Source organism: Pristiophorus japonicus, unplaced genomic scaffold, assembly GCF_044704955.1.
Source record: "Pristiophorus japonicus isolate sPriJap1 unplaced genomic scaffold, sPriJap1.hap1 HAP1_SCAFFOLD_387, whole genome shotgun sequence".
Classification (NCBI taxonomy): Eukaryota; Metazoa; Chordata; class Chondrichthyes; family Pristiophoridae; genus Pristiophorus; species Pristiophorus japonicus.
The window spans coordinates 198,682-224,107 of NW_027253728.1; the positions used below are offsets into that span (position 1 = coordinate 198,682).

Below are 25,426 nucleotides of genomic sequence, written 5' to 3' on the forward strand. Positions count from 1 at the left end.
GCGGGGTCGAGTATAAAAGTAGGTAAGTCCTGCTACATTTGTACAGGGCGTTGGTAAGACCACACCTGGAGTACTGCGCACAGTTTTGGTCTGGACTTGTCTCCATTCCCGTGCCGAGGGGATTGCTACACCAGACAGGAGGGGCAATATTTGGGGACACTGATTCCCCACCAATTCCCATTCCCCTTCTTCCTGGTGGATAATGGAGGAGCCACTGTGTATAATGTGCAAGTCAGTAAGAATTGTCAGCAAGCTTTCTAATTGGAGATTTTATTTAGTGGAAACTTTCACACACTATTGTAGATTTTGAACAAAGATCAATTTCAGATTGCAGTAAAAGTTCATAATTTTATTGCAAACCAAATTTCTCTTGCGAGTTACTGAATTAAGGGGAAAGATAACACATAGTGTTTCTTAAATGGACACTGCAGCCCCGAGAACACCATCAGCAATATATCCAGAATATTATAGTCCAGCCCAGTTATAGGGTTATTATCAGCAGAAACAAACCTCAACTGGCAGATTGAACATGGTTCAGTCGGGATGTGATTAATAGCAGCAATAACAGCAGGTTCCAACCCCTGCAGTCACTTGTGAACTCGCTGGTGTCTCAGCAGGTTGGATGACCCAGTGAATCCCTTCCCACACACTGAGCAGATGAACGGCCTCTCCCCAGTGTGAACTCGCTGATGTGTCAGCAGGGTGGATGAACAAGTGAATCCTTTCCCACACTCAGAGCAGGTAAACGGTCTCTCCCCGGTGTGAACTCGCTGGTGTTTCAGCAGGTCGGATGACCCAGTAAATTCCTTCCCACACGCAGAGCAGGTGAACGGTCTCTCCCCGGTGTGAACTCGCTGGTGTTTCAGCAGCTTGGATGATGTTGTGAATCCCTTCCCACACTCAGAGCAGGTGAACGGCCTCTCCCCAGTGTGAACTCGCTGGTGTGTCAGCAGCTTGGATGATGTAGTGAATCCCTTCCCACACTCAGAGCAGGTGAACGGCCTCTCCCCAGTGTGAACTCGCTGGTGTCTCAGTAGATCGGATGAATAAGTGAATCCCTGCCCACACTCTGAGCAGGTGAATGGCCTCTCCCCAGTGTGAACTCGCTGGTGTGACTGCAGGGTGGATAACTGAGCGAATCCCTTCCCACACTGTGAGCAGGTGAACGGCCTCTCCCCAGTGTGAACTCGCTGGTGTGTCAGCAGGTTGGATGACTGAGTGAATCGCTTCCCACACTCAGAGCAGGTGAACGGCCTCTCCCCAGTGTGAACTCGCTGGTGTGTCAGCAGGTCGGATGACTGAGTGAATCGCTTCCCACACTCGGGGCAGGTGAACGGCCTGTCCCCGGTGTGAACTCGCTGGTGAGCTACAAGTTGGGATAACTCAGTGAATCTCTTCCCACACATGGGGCAGGTGAATGGCCTCTCCCCAGTGTGACTGCGTCGATGAATTTCCAGCAGGGAGGGGGAATGGAATCCCTTCCCACATTCCCATGGTTTCTCCAGGGTGCGGGTAACCTTGTGTCTCTCCAGGTTGGACGATCAGTTGAATCCTCGTCCAAACACACAACACGTTTACAGTTTCTCCGTGCTTTGAATGGTGCGATGTTTTTTCAGGCTGTGTAACTGGCTAAAGCTCTTTCCACAGGCAGTGCAATGGTACACACACTCGGGTGTATGTGTCTCAGTGCCTTTCCAGTCACACTGATGTTTGAAATCTTTTCCCACAGACAGAACAGACAAACATTTCTCCTTCCACTTTCAAAGACCAATGATATTCAGGTCTTGATGAATCGATTAACTCCGTCATATCTTGACGTGATGTTTGGTTTGTGTTTCCTGTCTGAAAATCTCCCCTTCTAATACGCTGTAAAAGGAGATAACAAAACTCATCACTGTCAGTACAAGACAGAAATTCAGAATAGACACATCTAGTTTCCATGGAACATTCTTTCCTCTCTTGTTCTTCCAAAGCTGTATATCCCTGTCCCACACATTGCCCCTCCTGCTGTGCTGAAATCCAAATCAACACACATTTCTAGACTATTTCTCCTCCACTCCCAGTTATAACCATCAATTCTAGCTGGGTTCAGCTCTGCACTCCCTGGTTCCCCTCCCTCTCATCTGTCCCTCCCCTTAAGGCGCGACTCTGGCTGTGTTCAGTTCTACACTCACTGGTTCCCCTCCCTCTCCTCCCCTGAAGGTGCTCCCCAAGGTGTTTTTTTATACCAGTATATTGAGGAGCCTTATAGGGAACAGGCTATCCTAGACTGGGTATTGTGTAATGAGAAGGGGTTAATTAACAGTTTTGTTGTGCGGGGTCCTGTAGGGAAGAGAGACCATAACATGATTGAATTCTTTCTTAAGATGGAAAGTGAAGTAGTCCAATCCGAAACTAGGGTCCCAAATCTAAACAAAGGAAACTACGAAGGTATGAGGAATGAATTCGTTATGATAGTTTGGGAAGATTCATTAAAAGGCATGACGGTGGATAGGCAATGGCTAATATTTAAGGAACGAATGCATGAATTGCAACAGTTATACATTCCTTTCTGGCGTGAAAACACAAAAGGAAAAGTGGCCCAATTATGGCTAAATAAATAAATTAAGGATAGTATTCGATCCAAAGAGGAGTTATACAAAGTTGTCAGAAAAAGTAGCAAGCCTGAGGATTGGGAGCAGTTTAGAATTCAGCAAAAAAGGACCAAGAGATTGATTAAGAGGGGAAAAATAGAGTATAAGAGTAAACTTGCAAGGAACATAAAAACCGACTGAAAAAGTTTCGACAAGAATGTAAAAAGAAAAAGATTAGCAAAAAAAAATGTAGGGCCTTTACAGACAGAAACAGGAGAATTTGTAATGAGGAACAAGGAAATGGCAGAACAATTAAATAATTACTTTGGTTCTGTCTTCACGGGAGAGGACACAAATAACATCCCAGAAATGCTAGGGAACCAAGGGTCTAGTAAGCAAGAGGAATTAAAGGAAATGATTATTAGTAAGAAAATAGTGCTGGAGAAACTAATGGGACTGAAGGCAGATAAATCCCATGGGCCTGATGATCTGCACCCCAGAGTACTAAAAGAGGTAGCCATGGTAGATGCATTGGTTGTCATCTTACAACATTCTATAGATTATGGAACAGTTCCTGCAGATTGGAGGGTGGCAAATGTAACCACACAATTTAAAAAAGGAGGGAGAGAGAAAACAGGGACTACAGACCGGATAGCCTGTCATTAGTAGTAGAGAAAATGCTGAAATCTATTATAAAGGATGTGATAACGGCACACTTAGATAATATCAATGGGATTAAACAAAGTCAACATGGATTTATGAAAGGAAAATCATGTTTGACAACCTACTGGAGTTTTTTGAGGATGTAACTGATAGAATAGATAAGGGAGAACCAGTGGATGTAGTCTATTTGGATTTTCAGAAGGCCTTTGATGAAGTCCCACATAAGAGGTTAGTGTGCAAAATTAAAGCACATAGGATTGGGGGTAATGTATTAGCATGGATTGAAAATTGGTTAACTATCAGGAAACAGAGAGTCGGAGTAAACGGATCTTTTGCGGGCAGTGACTAGTGGGGTACCACAGGGATCAGTGCTTGAACCCCAGCTATTCACAATATATATAAATGTTTTGGATGAGGGAACCAGATGTAATATTTCCAAGTTTGTTGACGACACAAAACTAGGTGGGATTGTGAGTTGTGAGGAGGATGCAAAGACGCTGCAAGGCGATTTAGATAGGTTGAGTGAGTGGACAAACACATGGCAGATGCAGTATAACATGGATAAATGTGAAGTTATCCACTTTGGTAGGAAAAACATAAGGACAAAGTATTATTTAAATGGTGATGGCTGGGGAAGTGTCGATGTACAGAGAGACTTGGGTGTCCTTGTACACCAGTCATTGAAAGCAAACATGCAGGTGTAGCAAGCAGTTAGGAAGGCAAATGGTATGTTGGCCTTCACTGCAAGAGGATTTGAATACAGGAGCAAGGATGTCTAACTACAGTTATACAAGGCCTTGGTGAGACTGCACCTGGAGTATTGTGTGCAGTTCTGGTCTCCTTACCTAAGAAAGGATATACTTGCCATAGAGTGAGAGCATGGGAGTTCAGGACTGTTGTATGAGGAGAGATTGGGTCGACTAGGCCTGTATTCACTCAAGTTTAGAAGAATGAGAGGGGATCTCATTGAAACATATAAAATTCTGACTGGGTTGGATAGAATGCATGTGGGGAAGATGTTTCCTCTGGATGGGAAGTCTAGAACAAGGGGTCAGAGTCTCAGGATACGGGGTAGGAAATTTAGGACCGAGATGAGGAGAAATCTTTTCAATCAGAGGGTGGTGAACCTGTAGAATTCTCTACTGCAGAAGGCTGCAGAGGCCAAGTCACTGAAAGTATTTAAGAGGGAGATAGATAGATTTCTAGAAATAAAAGGTATCAAGGGGTATGGGGAAAAAGCGGGATTATGGTGTTGAGATAGAGGAGCAGCGATGATCATATTGAATGGTGTTGCAGACTCGAAGGGCCGAATGGCCAACTCCTGCTCCTATTTTCTATGTTTCTATGTGCTGACTCTGGTTGGGTTCAGTTCCACACTCACCGGTTCCACTCCCCTCCTCCCCTAAAGGTGCTGACTCTGGCTGGGTTCAATTCTACACTCACTGGTTCTCCTCCCTCTCCCTCCCCTGAAGATGCTGACTCTGGTTGATTTCAGTTCTATGCTCTTTGGTTCTGCCCCCACCCTCCCCTGAAGGTACTGACTCCGGCTGGGTTCAGTTCGACACTCACTGGATCTCCTCCCCTGAAGGTACTGACTCTGGCTGGGTTCAGTTCTACACTCACTGGTTCCCCTCCCCTGAAGGTGCTGACTCTGGCTGGGTTCAGTTCTGCACTCACTGGTTCCCCCTCCCCCAAAGGTGCTGACTCTGGCTGGGTTCAGTTCTACATTCACTGGTTCCCCTCCCCTGAAGGTGCTGACTCTGGCTGGGTTCAGTTCTACATTCACTGGTTCCCCTCCCCTGAAGGCGCTGACTCTGGCTGGGTTCAGTTCTACACTCACTGGTTCCCCTCCCCTGAAGGTGCTGACTCTGGCTGGGTTCAGTTCTGCACTCCTGAAGGTATTGACTCTGGCTGGGTTCAGTTCTACACTCACTGGTTCCCCTCCCCTGAAGGTGCTGACTCTGACTGGTTTCTCTTCTACACTGACATCATTCACAACCAGTGCCCGCCGCAAGCCCGGAATAACAACCGGAATATCGGCGGTTGCAGCTTGGGGGCTTTTCACAGTCCCAGGCTAATAGTGGCCATCTTGAATCAGTGAGTAGCACAGCACATGTGTGGCCATCTTGGTACAGGGACGAAGTGAATGATGTCAGTGTGGAACTGAATCCAGCCGGAGTTAGCACCTTAAGGGGAGGGGAACCAGTGAGTATAGAACTGAACCCAGCCAGAGTCAGCATCTTCGGGGAGGCGGGGGGGGGGGGGGGGGGTGGAAAGGGGGACCATTGAAAGAACTAAAACCAGCTAGAATCAGCACTTAAGGGGTGGAGAGAGAGGGGAACATAACAAATAGGAGCAGGAGTAGGCCATATGGCCCCTCGAGCCTGCTCCGCCATTTAATACATTATTGGCTGATCTGATCATGGACTCAGGTCCACTTCCCTGCCCGCTCTCCATAACCGCTTAATCCCTTATCAGTTAAGAAACTTATCGATCTGTCTTAAATTTATTCAATGACCCAGCTTCCACTGCTCTCTGCGGCAGCGAATTCCACAGATTTACAACGCTCCGAGAGACGTAATTCCTCCTCATCTCAGTTTTAAATGGGCGGCCCCTTATTCTAAGATTATGCCCCCTAGTTCTAGACTCCCCTATCAGTGGAAACATCCACTCTGTATCCACATTGTCAAGCCCCCTCAAAATTTTGTACGTTTCGATAAGATCACCTCTCATTCTTCTTAATTCCAATGAGTAGAGGCCCAACCTCCTCAACCTTTCCTCATAAGTCAACCCCCTCATCTCCGGAATCAACCGAGTGAACCTTCTCTGAACTGCCTCCAAAGCAAGTATATCCTTTTGTAAATATGGAAACCAAAACTGCACGCCGCATTCCAGGTGTGGCCTCACTAATACCCTATATAACTGTAGCAAGACTTCCCTGCTTTTATACTCCATCCCCTTTGCAATAAAGGCCAGATTCCATTGGCCTTCCTGATCATTTGCTGTACCTGCATACTAACCTTTTGTGTTTCATGCACAAGTACTCCCAGGTGCCGCTGTATTACAGCACTTTGCAATTTTTCTCCATTTAAATAATAACTTGCTCTTTGATTTTTTTCTGCCAAAGTGCATGACCTCACACTTTCCAACATTTTACTCCATCTGCCAAATTTTTGCCCACTCACTTAGCCTGTCTATGTTCTTTTGCAGATTGTTTGTGTTCTCCTCGCACATTGCTTTTCCTCCCATCTTTGTATCGTCAACAAACGTGGCTACGTTAAACTCGGTCCTTTCTTCCAAATCGTTAATATAGATTGTAAATAGTTGGGGTCCCGGCACTGATCCCTGCAGCACTCCACTAGTTACTGATTGCCAACCCAAGAATGAACCATTTATCCCGACTCTGTTTTCTGTTAGTTAGTCAACCTCTATCCATGCCAATATATTACCCCCAACCCCATGATATTTTATCTTGTGCGGTAACCTTTTACGTGGCACCTTGTCAAATGCTTTCTGGAAGTCCAAATACACCACATCCACAGGTTCCTCTTTATCCACCCTGTTTGTTACATCGTCAAAGAATTCCAGCAAATTTGTCAAACATGACTTCCCCTTCATAAATCCATGCTGACTCTGCCTGACCAAATTATGCTTTTCCAAATGTCCTGCTACTGCTTCTTTAATAATGGACTCCGACATTTTCCCAACCAAAAAGTTAGGCTAACTGGTCTATAGATTCCTGCTTTTTGTCTGCCTCCTTTTTTTTAAATAGAGGCATTACATTTGCAGTTTTCCAATCTGCAACAACGTGTGAAAGTTTCCACTGAATAAAATCTCCAATTAGAAAGCTTGCTGACAATTCTTACTGACTTGTACATTACACACAGTGGCCCCTCCATGATCCACCAGAAAGAATGGGAATGGGAATTGGTGGGAGTCAGTGTCCCCAAATGTTGTCCCTCCCATCTGGTGTAGCAATCCCCTCGGCACGGGAATGGAGACAAGTCCAGACCAAAACTCTGCAGTATTCCAGGTGTGGTCTCACTAACACCCTGTACAGTTGTAGCAGGACTTCCCTACTTTTATAATCCATCCCCCTTGCAATAAAGGCCAGCATTCCATTTGCCTTCCTGATTACTTGCTGTACCTGCATGCTAACTTTTTGAGTTTCATGTACAAGAACCCCCAGATCCCTCTGTACTACAGCATTTTGTAATCGTCCCATTTTAATAATTAGCTTTTTTATTTTTCCTACCAAAGGAGATAACCTGACATTTTACCACATTATAGTCCATCTGCCAGATTTTTGCCCACTCACTGAGCCGATCTATATCCCTTTGTAAATGTTTTGCGTCCTCGTAACAACTTGCTTTCCCACCTATCTTCGTGTCATCAGCAAATTTGGCTGCATTACACTTGGTCCCTTCACCCAAGTCATTAATATCAATTGTAAATAGTTGAGGCCCCAGCACTGATCCCTGCGGCACCCCACTAGTTACAGTTTGCCAACCTGAAAATGACCCATATATCCCGACTATCTGTTTTCTGTTAGTTAGCCAATCCTCTGTCTATGCTAATATATTACCTCCAACCCCGTGAACTTTATCTTGTGCAGTAACCTTTTGTGTGGCACCTTATCGAATGCTTTCAGGAAATCGAAATATACAACATCAACTGGATCTCTAGCCACTCTGCTCGTTACATCCTCAAACAACTCCAGAAAATTTGTCAAAAATTATTTCCCTTTCATAAAACCATCATCATCATCATCATAGGCAGTCCCTCGGAATCGAGGAAGACTTGCTTCCACTCCTGAAGTGAGTTCTTTGGTGGCTGAACAGTCCAATACGAGAGCCACAGGTGGGACAGATAGTCGTTGAGGGAAGCGGTGGGTGGCACTGGTTTCCCGCACGTTCTTTCCGCTGCCTGTGCTTGATTTCTGCACACTCTCGGCGTTGAGACTGGAAGTGCTCAGTGCCCTCCCGGATGCACTTTCTCCACTTAGGGCGGTCTTTGGCCAGGGACTCTCAGGTGTCGGTGGGGATGTCGCACTTGTTCAGGGAGGCTTTGAGGATGTCCTTGTAACATTTCTGCTGCCCACCTTTGGCTCGTTTGCCGTGAAGGAGTTCCGAATAGAGCGCTTGCTTTGGGAGTCTCGTGTCTGGCATGCGAACTATGTGGCCTGCCCAGTGAAGCTGATCGAGTGTGGTCAGTGCTTCAATGCTGGGGATGTTGGCCTGGACGAGGACGTTGATGTTGATTTTGGTGTCCCTGTCCTCCCAGGGGATTTGTAAGATCTTGCGGAGACATCGTTGGTGATATATCTCCAACGACTTGAGGTGTCTACTGTACGTGGTCCACGCCTCAGCCATTCAGGAGGGCGGGTATTACTATAGCCCTGTAGACCATGAGCTTGGTGGTAGATTTGTGGGCCTGGTCTTCGAACACTCTTTTCCTCAGGCGGCTGAAGGCTGCACTGGTGCACTGGAGATGGTGTTGAATCTCCTCATCCATGACTGCTTTTGTTGATAAGAGGCTCCCGAGGTATGGGAAATGGTCCATGTTGTCGAGGGCCGCGCCGTGGATCTTAATGACTGGGAGGCAGTGCTGTGCGGCCAGGACAGGCTGGCGGAGGAGCTTTGTCTTCCGGATGTTTAGTGTAAGGCCCATGCTTTCGTATGCCTCAGGAAATACATTGACTATATCCTGGAGTTCAGCCTCAGAATGTGCGCAGACGCAGGCGTCGTCTGCGTACTGTAGCTCAACGACAGAGGTTGGGCTGATCTTGGACCTGGCCTGGAGGCGGCGAAGGTTAAACAGCTTCCCACTGGTTCTGTCGTTTAATTCCACTCCAGCGGGGAGCTTGTTGACTGTGAGGTGGAGCATGGCAGCGAGGAAGATTGAGAAGAGGGTTGGGGTGATGATGCAGCCCTGTTTGACCCCAGTCCAGACGTGGATTCAGGCTGTAATGGATCCGTTGGTAAGGATCACGGCCTGCATGTCGTCGTGGAGCAGGCGAAGGATATTGACAAACATTTGGGGGCAGCCGAAACGGAGGAGGGCGCTCCATAGACCCTCACGGTTGACAGTGTCAAAGGCCTTTGTCAGGTCGATAAAGGCCATGTATAAGGGCTGCCGCTGTTCCCTGCATTTTTTCTGCAACTGTCGTGCTGCAAAGATCATGTCCGTAGTGGACGAAATCCGCACTGTGACTCCGGGAGGAGCTCCTCGTCCACAGGGAGAAGACGGTTGAGGAGGACTCTAGCAACAACTTTCCCAGTGGCTGATAGCAGGGAGATTCCCCTGTAATTGCCGCAGTCGCACTTGTCCCCTTTTTTAAAGATGGTCACGATCTGAGATAAAACCAAGCTGACTCTGCTTAACTGCAATACAATTTTCTAAATGTCCTGCGACTACTTCCTTGATGATGGTCTGCAGTATTTTCTCAATGACAGATGGTAGGCTAACTAGTCTATAGTTTCCTGCTCTCTGTCTCCTTCCTTTCTTCAATAGGAGTGTCACATTTGCGATCTTCCAGTCCGCTGGGACCTCTCCAGAATTCAGGGAATTTTGGGAGATTACAACCAATGCATCCACTATCTTTACAGCCACTTCTTTTAAGACCCTGGGATGCATGTCATCAGGTCCAGGGGACTTGTCCACCTTTAGTCCCATTAGTTTGATTAGTACTTTATCTCTAGTGATAGTGACTGTTTTAAGTCCCCCACTCCCCCCGTCAATAGCTCCCTGATTATCAACTGTTGGGATGTTTAGTATCCTCTGCCGTAAAGACCGATATAAAATCTCTGCCATTTCCATGTTTCCCATTATTAATTCTCCAGTCTCATCTTCTAAGGGACCAATGTTTACTTTAGCTACTCGTTTCCTTTTTATATACCTGTAGAAACTCTTACTGTCTGTTTTTATATTTCTTGCTAGTTTGCTCTTCCCTGTCGTTATCATTTTTTAGTCTTCCTTTGCTGATTTCTGAAAATGTCCCAATCCTCTGGCCTTCCGCTGTCCTTCGCAACATTATATGCTTTTTCAATTTGGTACCATCCTTTACTTCCTTAGTTAGCCAGGGATGGTTCATCCTTCTCTTAGCATCTTTATTTCTCACTTGAATAAATCTTTGCTGAGAGTTATGGAATATCTCCCTAAATGTTTGCCACTGCGTTTCTACAGTCTTACCCTTTTACATATTTTCCCAGTGCACTTGGTGTCAGTGACAAGGGTTGGTTTATATCACATGGGAAGAGCTTGGTGTCAGACTGTGGGGTTGGTTCAACCTTCTTTGACCTGACAAAGGCCTTTGACACTGTTAACCGTGAGGGATTATGGAGTGTACTCTTCAAATTTGGCTGCCCTCAAAAATTTGTCAGCATTCTCTGCTTGCTTCATGATAACATGCAAGCCGTAATCCTGACCAATGGATCCACCACAGACCCAGTTCATGTACGGACCGGGGAGAAGCAAGGCTGTATCACTGCACCGATGCTCTTCTCGATCTTCCTTGCTGCAATGCTACATCTCACCGTCAGTAAGCTTCCCGCTGGAGTGGAGATAATCTACAGAACAAACGGGAAACTGTTCAACCTCCATCGCCTTCAGACCAGATCCAAGGTCATGCCATCCTCTGTCCTCGAATTACAATATGCAGATGATGCTTGCGTCTGCGCTCATTCGGAGGATGAACTCCAAACCATCGTCAACTCGCTCACCGTAGCATCTGAGAGCATAGGCATTACACTAAACATCCGTTAATCAAAGGGGCTCTATCAACCTGCCCCCGCCACACAGCACTGTACCCCACCCTCTCCCGATTATCAAAATCCTTGATGAGGCCTTGGACAATGTGGACCATTTTTCATACCTCGGGAGCCGACTGTAAACAAGGGCAGATATCGATGACAAGGTCCAACACTGCCTTCAGTTCCCAGTGCAGCCTTTGGTCGCCGAAGGAATAGAGTGTTTGAAGATCAGAACCTTAAAACCAGCACAAAGCTCATGGTCTACCGAGCAGTAGTGATATCTGCCTGCCCTCATTCGTGCTTCTCAGACATGGACTATGTACAGCAGGCACATCAAAGCACTGGAGAAGTACCATCAATGCTGCCTCCGGAAGATCCTGCAAATCCATTGGCAGGATAGGCGCACCAACGTCTGTTCTCGCACAGGCCAACATCCTCAGTATTGAAGTGTTGACCACGTTCGATCAGCTACGATGGGCAGGCCACATTGTCCATATGCCCGATACGAGATTCCCAAAGCAAGAGCTCTACTCGACAGCCTCAACGCGGTGAGCGAGCTCCAGGGGGCAGAGGAAACGCTTCAAGGACACCCTCAAGGCCACCTTGAAGAAGATCAACATCCCCACCGACACCTGGGAATCCCTGGCGCAAGATCGCTCAAAGTGGAAGAGAATAATCCGTGAGGGCGTCGAACACTTCGAGTCTCTTCACCTGGACCAAGCAGAGACCAAGCGCATCCGGCGGAAGGAGCGTACGACAACCCAAGCACTTCAACAAACCGGCACTTCAACCAACGTACTTTCAACCAGCGTCTGTCCAACCTGTGACAGAGACTGTAGCTCCTGTAACAGACATCTGAGACCTCATTTTTAATGTGGAAGCAAGTCATCCTCGACTCCGAGGGACTGCCTATGATGATGATGGTTGGTTTATATCAGACAGGAGGATATTGGTGTCAGTGACTGTGGGGTGGGTTTATATCAGACAGGAGGAGATTGGTGTCAGTGACTGTGGGGTGGGTTTATTGCAGATAGGAGGGGATTGGTGTCAGTGACTGTGGGGTGGGTTTATATCAGACAGGAGGAGATTGGTGTCAGTGACTGTGGGGTGGGTTTATATCAGACAGGAGGAGATTGGTGTCAGTGACCGTGGGGTGGGTTTATATCAGACAGGAGGATATTGGTGTCAGTGACTGTGGGGTGGGTTTATATCAGACAGGAGGATATTGGTGTCAGTGACTGTGGGGTGGGTTTATATCAGATAAGAGGGGATTGGTGTCAGTGACTTTGGGGTGGGTTTATATCAGACAGGAGGAGATTGGTGTCAGTGACTGTGGGGTGGGTTTATATCAGACAGGAGGAGATTGGTGTCAGTGACTGTGGGGTGGGTTTATATCAGACAGGAGGAGATTGGTGTCAGTGACTGTGGGGTGGGTTTATATCAGACAGGAGGAGATTGGTGTCAGTGACTGTGCAGGAGGTGTCTCCAGCTTCAACCACTCGAGCTCCACATTTCGGAGCTTGAGCGGCGGCTGGAGTCAATACGGTACATCTGCGAGGCTGAGAGCTACATGGATAGCACCTTTCAGGAGGTGGTCACCCTGCAGCTTAAAAGCGTGCAGGCAGAGGGGAAGTGGGTGACCACCAGACAGAGTGAGAACGCGAGGCAGGTAGTGCACGAGTCCCCTCGTGAGTCCATCTCGCTTTCAAACCGATATTCACTTCTGAGCATCGGTGAGGGCGATGGTGCCTCTGGGGAGTGCAGCCAGAGCTAATTCCAAGGCACCACGGGTGGCTCAGCTGCACAGGGGGGATGGACGTAGAATAAAAGAGCTCTAGTGATAGGGGATTCTATAGTTAGGGGAACTGAGAGGTGTTTCTGCGACCGCAGACGTGACTCCAGAATGGTATGGTGCCTCCCTGGTGCCAGGGTCAAGGATGTCACAGAGCGGACGCAGGGCATTCTGTAGCTAGAGGTCGTGGTCCATATCGGGACCAACGCCATAGGTAGAAAGAGGGATGAGGTCCTACAGGCAGAATTTAGGGAGATAGGAAGAAAATTAAGGGGTAGGACCTCAAAGATAGTAATCTCCGGGTTACTATCGGCGCAACGTGCTAATGAGTACAAGAATAGAAGGATAGAGAGGATGGAGAGTTGGTGTAGGTGGGAGGGCTTTAAATTCCTGAGACATTGGGACCGTTTCTGGGGGAGATGGGACCTGTACAAACCGGACGGGTTGCACCTCAACAGCACCGGGACCAATATCCTCGCGGGGAGCTTTGCTCGTGCTGTTGGGGAGAGTTTAAACTAGCTTGGCAGGGGGATGGGAACCTGAGAACACATTCAATAGGAAAGGAAGTAAAGCAGAAATTGGATAGCAAGAATTTAGAAAGACAATCTGTAAAACAGAGGAAACAAGGGTTAGTAAGTAGTAATCAAGGAGGTCTTTCTGTGCTAAATGGTATATACTTTATTACAAGGAGTATAGTGAATAAGGGGATGAGCTCAGAGCACAGGTACATACTTAGGAGTATGACATTATAGCCATTACAGAGACATGGCTGAAAGAGGGGCAGGTTTGGCAGATCAATATTCCTGGTTACAGGATTTTTAGACAAGACAGAGAGGAGGGGAACAAGGGTGTCGCGGTATTGATTAAAGAAAATATTACAGCGGTGAGGAGGGATGATATTTTAAAGGGATCATCAAATGAGGCCATATGGGTCGAATTGAAAAATAAAAAAGGGGCGATCACACTGCTGGGCGTGTATTATAGACCCCCAAACAGTGGGAGGGAGATAGAGGAGCAAATATGTCGGCAAATTGCTGTGAAGTCCAAAAACCATAGGGCAGTAATAGGGGATTTTAACGATCTGAATATTGATTGGGACAAATAGTGTGAAGGGTATAGAGGTGCGGAATTCTTCAAATGCATTCAAGAGAATTGTTTTAGTCAGTATGTAACAAGCTCAACACGAGAGGGGGCGGTTTTGGATTTAGTTTTGGGGAATGAAGCTGGGCAGGTTGAAGGGGGATTAGTGGGAGAGTACTTGGGTGCCAGTGACCATAATTCAGTCAGATTCAAGTTGGTTATGGATAAGGACAAGGATAGGCCTGGAATAAAAGTTCCAAATTGGGGAAAAGCTAACTTTGTTAAGTTGAGGAGTGATTTGCCCACAGTTGACTGGGTAAATCAGTAACGGAACAGTGAGAGGCGTTCAAGGAGGAGATCCGGAAGGCTCAGGCCAAACATGTGCCCTTAAAGAAAAAGGGTGGAAATAACAATTCTAGAGCCCCCTGGATGTCTAGGGACTTACAGGGGAGGATAAATAAAAAAAGGGAAGCTTATGTAATGTACCGACGGCTAAATACTGTAGAATCGTTGGAGGAATATAGAAAGTTACGAGATAAAATTAAAAAGGATATAAGGAATGCTAATAGAGAGCATGAAAAATTCTTAGCGAGTAAAATTAAGGAAAACCCAAAAATGTTCTACAAATATATTAAGAGTAAGAGGATAACTAAAGAAAGGGTCGGGCCTATTAGAGACCATGAGGGTAATCTTTGTGTGGAGGTGGAAGATGTTGGTACGATGCTTAATGAATACTTTGCATCTGTTTTCACAAAGGAAAGGGGCAATGCAGATACTGCTATCGAGGAGGAGTGTGAAATTCTGGATGAAATAAACAGTGAGAGAGGAGTATTAACATAAGAACATAAGAACATAATAACATAAGAATTAGGAACAGGAGTAGGCCATCTAACCCCTCGAGCCTGCTCCGCCATTCAACAAGATCATGGCTGATCTGGCCGCGGACTCAGCTCCACTTACCCGCCCGCTCCCCATAACCCTTAATTCCCTTATTGGTTAAAAATCTATCTATCTGTGATTTAAATACATTCAATGAGCTAGCCTCAACTGCTTCCTTGGGCAGAGAATTCCACAGATTCACAACCCTCTGGGAGAAGAAATTCCTTCTCAACTCGGTTTTAAATTGGCTCCCCCGTATTTTGAGGCTGTGCCCCCTAATTCTGGTCTCCCCGACCAGTGGAAACAACCTCTCTGCCTCTATCTTGTCGATCCCTTTCATTATTTTAAATGTTTCTATAAGATCACCCCTCATCCTTCTGAACTCCAACGAGTAAAGATCCAGTCTACTCAATCTATCATCATAAGGTAACCCCCTCATCTCCGGAATCAGCTGAGTGAATCGTCTCTGTACCCCCTCCAAAGCTAGTATATCCTTCCTTAAGTAAGATGACCAAAACTGCACGCAGTACTCCAGGTGCGGCCTCACTAATACCCTGTACAGTTGTAGCAGGACCTTCCTGTTTTTGTACTCCATCCCTCTCGCAATGAAGGCCAACATTCCATTCGCCTTCCTGATTATCTGCTGCTCCTGCAAACTAACTTTTTGGGATTCATGCACAAGGACCCCCAGGTCCCTCTGCACCACAGCATGTTGTAATTTCTCCCCATTCAAATAATATTCCCTTTTACTGTTTTTTTTCCCCAAGGTGGATGACCTCACATTTTTCCACATTGTATTCCATCTACCAAACCTTAGCCCATTCGCTTAATCTATGTAAATCTCTTTGCAGCCTCTCTGTGTCCTTTACACAATCCGCTTTCCCACTAATCTTTGTGTCATCTGCAAATTTTGTTACACTACACTCTGTCCTCTCTTCCAGGTCATCTATATATATTGTAAACAGTTGTGGTCCCAGCACCGATCCCTGTGGCACACCACTAACCACCGATTTCCAAACCGAAAAAGAACCATTTATCCCAACTCTCTGCTTCCTGTTAGCCAGCCAATTCTCGATCCATGCTAATACATTTCCTCTGACTCCGCGTATCTTTATCTTTGGGGTTTAGCAGCTTTGAAAGTAGATAAGACCCCATGCCCAGATGAAATGCATCCCAGGCTGTTGAGCGAAGTAAAAGAGGAAATAGCAGATCACTTGACCATAATTTTCCAGTCCTATTTGGATTTGGACATGGTGCCGGAGGTCTGGAGGTCTGCTAATGTGGTACCTTTGTTTAAGAAGGGAGAAAGGGCTAGGCCGAGTAATTACAGGCCTGTCAGCCTAACTTTAGTGGTGGAAAATTATTGGAAAAGATTCCATAAGACAGGATAAATCTACATTTGGAAAGGCAAGGATTAATTAGGGACAGTCAGCACGGATGTGTTGAGGGAAGATTGTGTTTGACGAACCTGATTGAATTTTTTGAGGAGGTAACCAGGAGGGTCAATGAGGGCAGTGCATACGACGTAGTGTATATGGACTTTAGCAAAGCTTTTGATAAGGTCCCACATGGTAGACTGGTCACGAAGGTTAAAGCCCATGGGATCCAGAGCAAAGTGGCAAGTTGGATCCAAAATTCGCTTTGAGGTGGGAAGCAAAAGGTAATAGTTGATGGATGTTTGTGTGACTGGAAGGATGTTTCCAGTGGGGTTCCACAGGGCTCAGGACTGGGTCCTTTGCTTTTTGTGGTATACGTCAATGATCTAGATTTGAATATAGGGAATATGATTATGACGTTTGCAGATGATATTAAAATTGGCTGTATGGTTGATAATAAAGAGGAAAGTCATGGACTGTCAGAGGATATCAATCTACTGGTCAGGTGGGCAGAGCAGTGGCAAATGTAATTAAATTCCGAGAAGTGTGAGGTAATGCACTTTGGGAGGGCTAATAAGGAAAAGGTATACACATTAAGCGGTAAATGATCAAAGGGACCTCGAAGCGCGAGTCCACAGAACTCTTTTGGGAGGAAACAAAAAACATTAAATCATGGACCCCCGATCTGGGGGACGCACCAAACATTTACAAGGCCCTTTTTTGGGGGTTTTTTTTGGGCACTAAAATCATAAATATATATTTTTTCTCCAAGTGCCCCCTACAAAAGGGGAGGGGGACACTAAAAACACCGGCAATTAAAACAAATTAAACTTTAAAACATAAAATCAAATTAAAATTTGGTTGCCGGGCGTGATGATGCACTCCAGTCCCTCCGGTGCCCACCTCTCGCGGAAGGCCGCGAGCGTACCGGTGGACACCGCGTGCTCCATCTCCAAGGACACCCTGGCGCGATTGTACGCGCGGAAGAGAGGCAGGCAGTCAGGTTGACCGACCCCCTCGAGCGCCTGCTGCCTGGACCGGCTGATAGCATCCTTGGCCGTGCCCAGGAGCAGTCCTACGAGGAGGCCCTCGGACCTACCCGCTCCCCTCCGCACAGGGTGCCCAAAGATCAGGAATGTGGGACTGAAGTGCAGCCAGAATTTCAGGAGCAGCCCCTTTAAATAATAAAACAGGGGCTGCAACCTCGTGCATTCGGTAAAAACATGGAACACGGACTCTTCCAGACCGCAGAAATTGCAGGCGGCCTGGGAGCCCGTGAAGCGGCTTAAAAATTTATTGCACGGGACTGCTCCGTGCACCACCCTCCAGGCCAAGTCCCCAATAAACACTGGGAGGACTCCCGCATAGAGTGCCCTCCATCGGGGACCCCCGCCTCCTCCGGAATGGTAAGATGGTACGCCATGGCGTGTCCGGACGGCAGGCGAGGATGGCAAAGTTGAGAGTGTGCAGGAGCAGCCCGTACAGGAAACCCCTCCGCGCGGAACTGAAAGGCACCGAGGGGATGTCCTCGAGGTGGTTCAAGTTGTGAGGCGCCGGCTCCTGAGGGAGGTTCCGGGGTTTGGCGCCGATGAGGAATTCCGTCCGGACGGGGGTCAGTTCGGACGGGATCTCCCCACGTGCTTGAGCCTCCTCGATGCACCTAACGGAGTTGGGGCCCAGAGCTGTTTTTAGCGACTCGATGGCATCGGCTGCGCGGCGGACGTTGGCGGAATTTAGGCGCCGCGCCAGCATGTCTGGCGCCATCCAGCCCGCTCCTCCGCCATCGAGCAGCTCCCTGACCCTAGTCACCTCACCAGCCACAGCCCTCTCGTCCGACCGCCACCTAAAACCTCGGTCGTGGAGGTACGGATTCCCGAGCAGCGGCTCCTGCAGGACAGCCGCCACTCCAGCCGGTGGAGAGCTGTGCTTGGTGGAGACTTTGTTCCAGACCCTGGTGAGTTCCTTGTAAAAGACAGGCAGCTCCTGGAAGGCGGTCCTGACGCCCCCCACACTCACAAACAGGAGCTGCGTATCGTAGTTGAGGCCGTGCTGCTGGCGGAAGAAGTACATCGCCAGAGCACGCCACCTAGGAGGGGGCTCGACGTAAAGGTATCTCTGCAGGGTCTGAAGACGGAAAGTCGCGAGCTGGGTGCTGACGCACACCAACGACTGACCGCCCTCCCCAAGCGGGTGACTCAAGACCGCGGCAGGGACCCAGTGCTTCCTGTTGTTGCAGAAGAAGTCCACCAGCTTCTTCTCTATCTTGGTGACAAACGCAGGGGGAGGGGTCAAAGTGACCAGCTGGTACCACAACATGGCAGCCACCAGCTGGTTTATGACTAGCGCTCGACTCCTGTAGGACAGCACTCGGAGCAGTCCTGTCCAGCGCCCCAGGCGAGCGGCGACCTTGGCCTCCAGCTCCTGCCAGTTCGCCGGCCAGGCTCCCTCGTCGGGGCTAAGGTAGACTCCCAGATAGAGGAGATGGGTCGTGCTCCAGGCAAAAGGCCTGAGCTCCTCCGGCAGGGAGTCCACCCGCCACTGACCCACCAGGAGTCCGGAACATTTCTCCCAGTTGATCCTGGCGGAGGCTGCGGCCGAGTAAATCTCCTGGCACTCACGCATCCTCCGCAGGTCAGCGGGATCCTCTACCGCGAGGAGCACGTCATCGGCGTAAGCCGAGAGGACGACCTCCACGCCCAGCCCTTGCAGAGCCAGTCCCGTCAACCTCGTCTGCAGGAGGTGTAGGAAAGGCTCCACGCAAACGGCGTATAACTGGCCGGACATGGGGCATCCCTGGCGCACCCCTCTCCCAAAGCGAAGGGGCGCCATCAAGGACCCGTTAACCTTAATCAGACACTCCGCGGCGGCCGACAAAAGTCGGATCCGGGTGACGAAATACGTCCCGAACCCGAAAGCGCGCAGGGTTCCGAACAGATATTCGTGATCCACCCTGTCGAACGCCTTCTCTTGGTCGAGAGATAGGAAGGTGACTGACAGACCAGCCTCCTGGGAATGATGGATGAGGTCCCGGACCAGATGGATGTTATCGTGGATTCTCCGGCCCGGGACCGTGTAGGACTGGTCGGGGTGGATCATGTGGTCCAGCACGGCGCCAAGGCGAGCAGACATCGCCCTGGTGAAGATTTTGTAGTCCGTGCTGAGGAGGGAGACCGGGCGCCAGTTCTTAAGGAGGTGGAGATCGCCCTTCTTAGGCAGCAGGACGATGACTGCCCTGCGCCAAGAGAGGGGCATTTCCACGGTCGCCAGACTTTCCCCCAGGACCCGCGCGTAGTCGCCCCCCAGGATGTCCCAGAACGCCCTGTGGAACTTCACGGTCAGCCCGTCCAGCCCCGGGGCTTTTCCGCTCGAGAGCCGGTCGAGGGTGCCGGTCAGCTCCGCCAGGCTTAGTGGAGCTTCCAGATTTTCGCCGCCCTCCGGGCTGACCTTCGGCAGGTCCTCCCACAAAACTCTGTGCGCTTCCTCGCTGGAGGGCTCCGGAGAGAACAGAGCCCCGTAATATTCACGGGCCCTGTTGTTGACGCCATCCGGATCCGAGACGAGAGAGCCGTCGTTGGCCAGCAGCGTCAAGAGCTGCTTACGGACACTCTGCCTTTTTTCCAGCGAGTAGGAACCGGATCCGCGACCTCACGAATGCGCCTCGGGACCCGACGAGCTGCAGGTCCTTCAGCGCGGCCTTCTTCGCTTCGTACACAATCCGCAGGGCCGGGTCCTCAACAACTTGACCGAGACGGGACTCCAGGTCGAGCACCTCTTTTTCTAGGCGCCCGACCCTGGCCGCCCGCCTCTTGGTCGACCCCCTCGCGTACTCTTGACAGAAGACATGGACGTGAGCCTTGCCCACATCCCACCATAGCCTCAAGGAGGGGAAGCCCCCCTGCTTCCTTCTCCAGTCGGCCCAGAAATGACGGAACGAGTCCTGGAACCGCACGTCCTCCAGCAGCTGGTTGTTAAAATGCCAGTACGCGGACCCCGTCCTCGCGCAGAGCGAAGCGAGCTCCGCCCACACCAGGTGGTGGTCCGAACACGGCACCGGTCGCATGGAGGCCGCCGAGACGCAGGAAACATACGCCCGAGACACGTAAAGGCGGTCGAATCTGGACCATCCTACTCCAGGCCTCACCCAAGTAAAGGCGCTGGAGTCGGGATGGAGATTTCGCCAGACGTCCACCAAGTCGAAGGACCCGACCAGGTCCCTCAACTTCTCCATCGCCGTCATGCACTGCGGGGCACCGGAGCGGTCCCTCGCCTCGAGGGTGCAGTTAAAATCCCCCCCCGAGGACAATGCAGTCGCCGACGTCGACAGAGACAAGAAGAGCGGACACCTCTTTGAAGAAGCGCGCTTGCTGCGGGCGTACACGTTCACGAGATGGAGCGGCACGTCCCCCAGGCGAACCGTCACGTGCAGCAAGCAGCCTGGCACGGGCTCCTCGACCCCCAAGATTTCTGGCTGAAAATGCGGGGCCAACAAGATGGCCACCCCACAAGAAGTGGTAGTGAGGTGGCTCATGCGGACCTCTCCTTGCCATTCCAGGAGCCATGTGGCTTCATCTCCCGGAACGGTGTGGGTTTCTTGCAGGAAGCACTCCGCATATTTCCCCTCCCGCAGGAGCGAAAAATTGTTAAATCTACCGTGTGCCTCTCTGCCGCCGTTGATGTTGAGGCTGGCTATGGTTATCTTCATGACAAAAGCATAGTGCAACCTCTACCTTAACCTATTGTGGGGGTGGGAGTGGAGTCGTTTGTTGACCTCCACTCCTTCAGCAGCCCAGCGAGGAACTTTTTGAGCCGGCGCAGCTCAAGGCCTTGCGCCTTTGATAAGGGCCCGCCCGCGGCCATGGTTTTAGCGGCGGCGCGGACGGACGCGACGAGCAGCCCCGGCTCGGACCATCTTTCCCGGGCCAGATGGGCTCGGTTGCGGTGACCCTGGCTCTGGACCAAAAAGTCCCGGAGTTCCTCTACGGGAATGAGGGGGGACTCAGCGGCGGGCACGAGGAGATCCAACACCTCAATGGCGATGGACTCGAGATCTTCTCCCTCGTTCCCCACAGAGTCCCCGTCCCCTCCGGGAGGTCGCCACCAGCAGCCGGCCCGTCGACCGCACGAGGTACAGCAAACAGCCCGGCCGCTCCATCCGACCCTGGCTCTGCCCCAATCCCACCCCCAGGATCGTCGGCAGAGGAGTCCCCACTGGGCTCTTTTAAAAGTGGTGCTGGGTCAGGAAGCGACAACGGAAGGGGTTCCTCCTCCGCCCCAGGAGCCGGGGAACACGGAGAGACCTGGCCAAAATAATGTTCCAGGTCCTCCAAGTCCCCCAGCTCCAAAGTAGGGGGCGAGGGTTGTTGTTCTTCCCCCTCCCCGCCGCCACCCCCCGGCCCAGCGTGTACAGAATCGTTAAAATTGTTCATATTTTCCGTTTCTTCCGGGCCAAGCGACTCCCGGGGGAAGTTGGTTAATAGCTGGGTGGGCTCAGGTTCGGCCTTTTCAGCCCCGCCCGCCTCAGTCCCCGGGACGCTCGACCCGGCGGCAACGCATTCCTCCGCTGGCCCCACGCCCCCCACGACAGGCAGATCTTCCACGCCATCCCCGGGAGGCAGAGGCTGGGCAGCCTCGACTGTCTCACCCTCCCCGGGGACAGACTCCTCCCGCCTACGGCGCTGCTTGGGGGCGCTGGTTGGGGACGCGGGACACGCGGCGGGCACCGACTCCTCCACGGAGGGATGTTGTTCCCCCTCCTCCTCATTGGAGCGGCGCCTCATTTTGTTCCTGGGGATGCGCGGAGTCAGGGAGACCCCCATGTCTGCCGAGGCCTCCCCCTCCACTTCCCCCTTTTTCTTATCTTTACCGCGCCTGAACCACTCTGCGGTATTGGTCAAGGGCTCGGGCATGGGCTCAGGGCACCACGCGCTCGCCGGTGACGGGGTTGGGCTGAGCGCGGTAAACAAATTGTCTGGCGCACTGAGGGGACCCGCCTCGAGATGTTTCGCCTTCTTCCGCGCCTTCCTTCCGATCGGACGCTCTCCCTCCCCCCCGCCGGAGGCCGTGAAAACAAAGGCCCCCGATGATGCCCGTGCATCTACGGCTCCTGGCACGCGGCCGCTACTAGGGGGAGGGGTGGCGGCGGCGCCAGCCTTGGCCGCCCTCGGTGGTTTGGCGGCCTTGGAGGCGGGGCAGTTCTTGCGAACGTGCCCCACCTCCCTGCAGGCATGGCACCGCACGCCGTCCGACGTCCAGAAGACGCGGTAGGCAGTCCCCTCGTACACCACTTTAAAATTGCCCTCTGTCGTCTCCTCCCGCCCCAGCTGGCGGCGGAAGGAGAACACGTGGCGAAGGCTGTTCTCCCTGAGGCCGAGCGGTATGGGGTTGATCCCTGACCTAACCTCCCCCAGTTGGTGTAGGTGAGGGAGGAGGAGCTCAGCGGGAACAAAGGGCGGGACGTTTGAAATGATGACCCTCTGCGCGGTGGCCTCGAGAGGGTCCACCGGCAGGAACGTCCCGCCCACCGTGAGCCCCTTTTCAAGGGCTAGGAACACCGCCCGCTCCGACCCCAGGAAGAATACAGCCTTCCCAGACATCTTGGAGGCTGCGACAATGGCCGAGGGGCCGACTACCCCAGCCATCGCCCGCACGCACTCCTCGATGCTCATTGTGGGGTGAGTGTAGCTCTTGACCCCGTGTTTCTTTGTTATTAGTCTGAATGGTGGCAGGGCAGCAGGAGGCGCAGGAGGCGCCGTGGATGTGGACGCCGCCTGCGTGTACATCTTAGCTGGCCCTGCCACCGGCATGGATGGGGTCGCCATCACGGGGTCCCTTTAAGGGCTACACCAACCCCAAAGTCACAGGCCTTAATGGTCTTTAAATGGCCTCGTTGGTGTTTTGAGCAGAGGGAGCTCTTAATGGGGCACACCGCTCCCCTACTTAACAAATGGGGAGGGGCCTTGCTCCCTCTGCTCAGTTGTCTTAATTGTCTTATTTCCAAATTAGGAGGAAAGGGCTCTCAGAGAGAGGGGAGAGACAGAGAGAGAGAGAAAGTGAGTGAGGGGGGTGGGAAAGAGGGAAGCTGCGAGGGCAGGTCTCCCCTCACAGCGATGGGTGGATGTTTCTTGGGGTGCACTCCCCAGATGGCAAAAAAACACCGTCTTTGCAGATGGTCTTCGGGTGGGGGGAGAAGATGTCTTCACCTGGGGTAGCTGGAGCCACCCAGGCACACACTCCCAACGATGTTAAATAGGGTAATTAATGATTCTTCAGCCAGGTAGCTCCAGCTATCCCAGGCTAGGCAATGGGGGAGGGGTGCTTCAGCGGTGTGTGGGGCCGAGCTGTAAGCAAAACCCCGACACATAGTTCCACACACACACACCCCCCGCGATGATCTGGCCCTCAAGTTATCTTCTTTCCTCCCCCCACCGATACAACAAAGTCTTTCAGGGAATGCACCAAAACACACCCACCTGTCGAAGATTGTAGAAATGGCTCTCACTCCTTCCACACTGGATGGTGTTTTCTCAGGTTGTTGTTCTTTTCCCCCTCTCTCCAACTCTCTGCAGTAGTAATAAGTTGATAAATTTTCTGCTCTCCTCCTCTCCCTCTGGACGTTGAATTGTAGTAAGGCAGCCCCCTCCTCCTCTTCCTGGGCTGGTCTCAGGGTTCACTCTAGGCCTTCCAGACAGGAGCTTCAGCAGGGAGCTCCTTCTTTCACAGCAACAGAGCTCCAACTGAATAGGCCACGCCTCCAAAGCTCCACCATTGGTCCACAGAACTCTTTTTGTGAGAAAATTAAAACATTAAATCATTAAATCGTGTCCCCCCGATCTGGGGGGGGGGGGCGCACCAAACATTTCCAAGGCCCTTTTTTTGTGCTTTTTGTTGTTGTTTTTTTTGTGTTTTTTTTTAAAGTTTTTTTTTGGGCACTAAAATCATATTTTTTTCCTCCAAGTGCCCCCTATAAAAGGGGAGGGGGACACTAAAAACACCGGCAATTAAAACAAATTAAATGTTAAAACATAAAATCAAATGAAAATTTGGTTGCCGGGCGTGATGATGTACTCCAGTCCCTCCGGTGCCCACCTCTCGCGGAAGGCCGCGAGCGTACCGGTGGACATCACGTGCTCCATCTCCAAGGACACCCTGGCGTGGATGTACGCGCGCAAGAGAGGCAGGCAGTCAGGTTGAACGATCACCTCGACCGCCCGCTGCCTGGACCGGCTGATGGCACCCTTGGCCGTGCCCAGGAGCAGTCCTACGAGGAGGCCCTCGGACCTACCTGCTCCCCTCCGCACAGGGTGCCCAAAGATCAGGAGTGTGGGACTAAAGTGCAGCCAGAATTTCAGGAGCAGCCCCTTTAAATAATAAAACAGGGGCTGCAACCTCGTGCATTCAATAAAAACATGGAATACAGACTCTTCCAGACCACAGAAATTGCAGGCGGCCTGGGAGCCCGTGAACCGGCGTAAAACATTATTGCACGGCACTGCTCCGTGCACCACCCTCCAGGCCAAGTCCCCGATAAATAGTGGGAGTTCTCCCACGTAGAGTGCCCTCCATCAGGGAACTCCGCCTCCTCCGGATGGCAAGATGGTACGCCATGGCGTGTCCGGACGGCAGGCGAGGATGGCAAAGTTGAGAGTGTGCAGGAGCAGCCCGTACAGGAAACCCCTCCGCGCGGAACTGAAATGCATGGAAGGGATTTCCTCGAGGCGGCTCAAGTTGTGAGGCGCCGGCTCCCGATAGAGGTTTCGGGGTTTGGCGCCGATGAAGAATTCTGTCCGGACGGGGGTCAGTTCGGATGGGATCTCCCCACGTGCTTGAGCCTCCTCGATGCACCTAACAGAGTCAGGGCCCAGAGCTGTTTTTAGCGACTCGATGGCATCGGCCGCGCGGCGGACGTTGGCGGAATTTAGGCGCCGTGCCAGCGTGTCTGGCGTCATCCAGCCCGCTCCTCCGCCATCGAGCAGGTCCCTGACCCTGGTCACCTCACCAGCCACAGCCCTCTCGTCCGACTGCCGTGGAGGTATGGATTCCCGAGCAGCGGCTCCTGCAGGACAGCCGCCACTCCAGCCGGTGGAGAGCTGCGTTTGGTGGAGACTTTGTTCCAGACCCTGGTGAGTTCCTTGTAAAAGACAGGCAGCTCCTGGAAGGCGGTCCTGACGCCCCCCCAAACTCACAAACAGGAGCTGCATGTCGTAGTTGAGGCCGTGCTGCTGGCGGAAGAAATACGTCGCCAGAGCACGCCACCTAGGAGGGGGCTCGACATAAAGGTATCTCTGCAGGGTCTGAAGACGGAACGTCGTGAGC

At 51.0% G+C, this 25,426-nt stretch overlaps 1 protein-coding gene across 1 annotated transcript in view; it reads right to left on the bottom strand.

The window, feature by feature from the left end:
* Positions 1–546: 546 nt before the first annotated feature.
* LOC139250537 (zinc finger protein 229-like) overlaps positions 547–25,426 on the bottom strand; it is a 57,671-nt gene continuing 32,791 nt past the window's right edge. Inside the window, exons 3-4 of the mRNA XM_070872916.1 lie at positions 1,594–1,757; positions 547–1,509 (exon numbers count right to left, since the gene is read on the bottom strand). Coding sequence (XP_070729017.1) covers positions 588–1,509; positions 1,594–1,757 — 1,086 coding nt within the window. The 3' untranslated portion in view covers positions 547–587. The remainder of the gene's footprint in view (positions 1,510–1,593; positions 1,758–25,426) is intronic.